This window comes from Schistocerca nitens, chromosome 5, assembly GCF_023898315.1.
Source record: "Schistocerca nitens isolate TAMUIC-IGC-003100 chromosome 5, iqSchNite1.1, whole genome shotgun sequence".
Taxonomy (NCBI): domain Eukaryota; kingdom Metazoa; phylum Arthropoda; class Insecta; order Orthoptera; family Acrididae; genus Schistocerca; species Schistocerca nitens.
Genome location: NC_064618.1, coordinates 554,988,597 through 554,992,678, shown reverse-complemented (window position 1 = coordinate 554,992,678; position 4,082 = coordinate 554,988,597). Strand labels below are relative to the sequence as shown.

Genomic DNA, 4,082 nt, shown 5'->3' with positions numbered 1-4,082 from the left:
GAACCAGCACGGACAAACACTTTGATACCCCACTTGTGTGGTATGCTTTTTACATGCTGTTTTAGGGATGAATGACCTTTGAAAGGAATGATTAATTCATCCACTGAATGATATTCCTGAGGTTCAATAATTGAAAAACCTTATTTGATTTTGTCAACAAATGGTCTCACCTTGAACAGCTTGTCATAATCAGGGTCCTCTCTTTGTTTCATTTTAGTGTTGTCATTCACATGTAAATAATTTCTTAGCTTATCAAGCCTATTTATAGGCATTGAGTCAGCTATTGGAGATAATCTTGTAGCCTCTGCCCAGTTCATTCTGTAACTAGGCATTTTCACAACACCTGCTAGGATGTTTATCCCTATATACTTTTCTATTTCACGAACATTTGTATCTAAAGATACACCTGTTTTCTATGTGCAGTATAGATTAGATTGCTGAACTAGGTTATGGATAATATCATCACTACACATTGTTCTGGAATACTGCAAAGACCTTCTCCTGGAGGGTCAGAAAAAAACTGCATTACATGATGTGTCCACTTCTTCAATGTCCTTCATTCTCCACCGAAGATCCCGGTGTGTATCACGCTGAATTTTCTGAGCTGAATAACTTGGTGCAACTTTTGGCTCAGCAAGTAATCTTGAATCTAAGGGAACATCATCTTCATCATTGGCTTGAGGGTCCAGAATTTCAACCATATCAAGGTCCATTCCTTGAAGAAACTGTATTTCCAGTGTAGTAGGGTCCTGCTGCCGAGCATTTTCAATCTCTTCCTCCACATCAGACGTATCAAGGTCCAAATCAGATAAATCACCTTCGAGAAGCAGCAATATTTCTTCTTCTGATAATGATTTATGATTGCAAATCATCTGGTAAACAAACCAGGAATTTTTTTACTAAAGCAGCAAAAAAACTGGTAGATTATATAAATAAAAATTTTAACATATTAATATTAGTTAGTATAATAAAGCTTCAAAAGAAACTTGAAAATATTAGAGTTACACATTATGGTAAACTTTAGTCGAAGTTATTGCATGTACTACACTTGGTAACATAACAAATGCCCAATGATGCCAAATGGAATCACACATGTTTGTCACTTCCAAGCAGAAAATTACCGTAACTAGCATTATTTTCAAAGTGTTTTGTAGTTAATTTACACTTTCAACAATAATTTATTACTGCAGCTTTTATATTAGTTTGCTTCGTTTACCTTGATATAATATTTTGAAAGTCCAGCTGGGTGCACTGTACCGTAGACACCATGCAACAATACATTTGTCAAGGTATTGTAGCCTAGTGCTCTCTGTTTTAGCGAATTCACGGTAGCCAACACAAGAACAATGAACTTTAGAAAGCCCTGCACACTTGTTTATAATCTTTGGACAAATAGGTTGGCCTTGGGAAAAAGTTAAATATGATGATGCCATATGGCATCACTGGGCTAGAAAGGGTTAATTTTTTGATGTATCTCAAGCTCTCAGGGGGGAGGGCACGACTATCGAGTTTTTACCCGGGTACGGAAATATCATAGATCAGGGGCTGCTTTGTCTAACACAGTTTCTACAGAAAACAGATTAAATTTCAGTTGAGGCACAAAAAGCACTACACTAAGTACTGCTCTGATAAATTTAACTCCATCATGCATACAGTTCCACAATAAGTCTTATCACGCCCAATCACATCAAGAAGTTTACCGTCTCCAACAGTAACTTTCATTGAACTTTGCACACAGTCCAGTTTCGTAAACAGTTCTTTCTCATCGCACATATGCTCCCCAGAATATGATCCAATAATCTTCTAGGTCAACTACTTGATTCATACACATAGAGGCATGTACATCCTGAGCCTTTTTGCCTTCCTTCGGTTTCAACAGCCTGCAATATGACTTCAAATGACCTGTTTTCTTACAATAACTTGAGCTTCTCGTTTCTCTCTTCGCTTTACTTTTACAGTCCTTTGCATAACGGCCCTTTGTACCACAAACATGACAGGTAATTTTTTGCTGCCTGCTTACAATGGTCAAAGAGCTACCTCCAGCTGATCGGACTGATTATTTCAATCTTTCTCGATGAACAATCTTGAAATTAACTCATTAAGCGTTTGCTTCTCAAACGGGTCGAACTCCCACACTGAAGGGAAATGTTTATATCGCTCTGGCAATTATATTAACACTTACGTTATTATCATTTTATCTGAATGTGTTTCACCAGATTGCTTCAGTTTTCTATTAATTTCTTCTATTTTCGACATGCTGTAACCACCAAGTCGTCACCAAACTGGAGCGAGAGAAACTTTTGCTAAAGTATGTGAATACTCACTGCAGACTCTTTTTCATACATAGTCTTCTGTTTCGTCCAGATGCCGGCTGACGTATAAAAAAACCAGATGAGTAAATGGTCACAATAAGTTTCTGTGCTTTAGCGTCCAGCAGTGGCTCACGAAGAAATAATAGAACAGAGAGCTACCTTAAGAGAAATGAAACAGAGAGAAAATATTGAAACCTACAGGCAGCACGAGAAGAAATACAGGCAGTTGATAAGACAAGAAAAAGCAAAATCAATTAATGAGACTATTTCAAAATCAACAAATAACACGAGAGCAACTTGGAGTATAATTAACTCTGAGAGGGGCAAGAAAAAATACTCACAGAAAACAAATGAAACTATGACAGTAAATAACAAAAACATCACAGTAAATAACAAAAACATCACAGATAAAACAAAAATTGCCAATATCCTGAATAATAACTACACAGATGCAATAGAAAAACTAAAGAATGGATATAAAAGCCAAGGAACTCACCAAACTGGAACTGACAAATGTTATGAAAAAGCTAAAAGCAAAAACATCTGCTGGACATGATGAAGCGTCAAACTATCTAATCAAGCAGGTGGCAGCAGAAATAATTACGCCACTACTGGATATTGCTAACTGCTCTTTCCAAGAAGAAGTATTTCCAGATACTCTCAAATTAGTTAAAGTAGTACCTGTATACAAAAAGGGAAAGCATGTGGCAACACTTTGACATTCTTTGTCACGAGAGTTTAGTGCGATCGTATCGCTGACGTATTAGAGCATAATCTTTGCCGCTGTTTACATAGTGACTTAGAGTTGTTTATGTTTATAATTGTGTTTTCGAGCGTGAAAGTAATAAAAGTTATTCTGAACAACTGTTTATTATTCTATAGTTCGGGCATACTAGAAAGTCGCCACAGTGGTGACCCTGTGAAGAAAACGCAACAGCACACACACACCAAGTCGGAATAATGACTACACCGACATCAGTAACGGAAAACAGTTTCGAGGAGGAACAAAGTACGTCACCTGCTGCGAGCTCTTCCACAGGAGAACATAGAAGTACGCCTATAGGCCAAGGAAATGTCAAATTCCCTTCGTTCTGGACAACGAGGCCAGAGCTGTGGTTCACACAGGCGGAATGTATATTTCAACAACGCAAGGTAGCCTGTGATACTGATAAGTTCAACTTTCTGGTTTCACGTCTAGACTTGGAAGTGATAGAAGAAGTGGAAGATACCTTGTCACAACGCAGTTACGCAGCGTTAAAATGGGCTCTAATACAACGCTACACTTTACCGACAGAACTACGTCTTCAAAAAATCTTCACTGAACAGGATGTGGAACACAAGCTTCCGTCGCAAGTCCTCAGGTCATTACGCACATTGGTGGGCCCAGATTTGCTGCCAGAACAATCTTTACGGGTACTGTGGCTACATGAACTGCGAGACAACATCCGCGCCATAATCGCCGTACAAACAGATGTACCGTTAACGACATTAGCAAAGAGGGCAGACACCGTAGAAAATAATTTACGAGAATCTTCTGCTTGTGCAACGGTCAATACAAACCACAATAGAAGCACGGTAGTATACAGCAATATAGAGTCAGACACCGTGGATTCCGGTTCAGGCATTACTTCCTCTCATCACCAGTACACTTCGCAAGAATCCGCCATGGAACAGTTGGTAGCACAAGTGGCAGCCGACGTTGGAAAAGACGCAGGAATAACATTCCTCAGAGCCGATCAGAACATTGGTGCTGGTATCACAAGCGCTTCC

At 38.8% G+C, this 4,082-nt stretch overlaps 1 protein-coding gene across 1 annotated transcript; it reads right to left on the bottom strand.

Moving 5' to 3' along the window:
• Positions 1-436: 436 nt before the first annotated feature.
• Positions 437-3,027, bottom strand: LOC126259232 (uncharacterized). The gene is made up of 2 exons (XM_049955848.1): positions 2,994-3,027; positions 437-872 (listed from the first exon to the last, which is right to left on the bottom strand). The coding sequence occupies exon 2, from the start codon at positions 870-872 to the stop codon at positions 510-512; it is 363 nt and encodes a 120-aa protein (XP_049811805.1). The 5' UTR covers positions 2,994-3,027; the 3' UTR covers positions 437-509.
• Positions 3,028-4,082: the final 1,055 nt, after the last annotated feature.

What these genes read in the sequence shown, in the direction of transcription:
- LOC126259232 (XM_049955848.1), bottom strand. Translation starts at nt 872, where the DNA reads ATGATTTGCAATCATAAATCATTATCAGAAGAAGAAATATTGCTGCTT.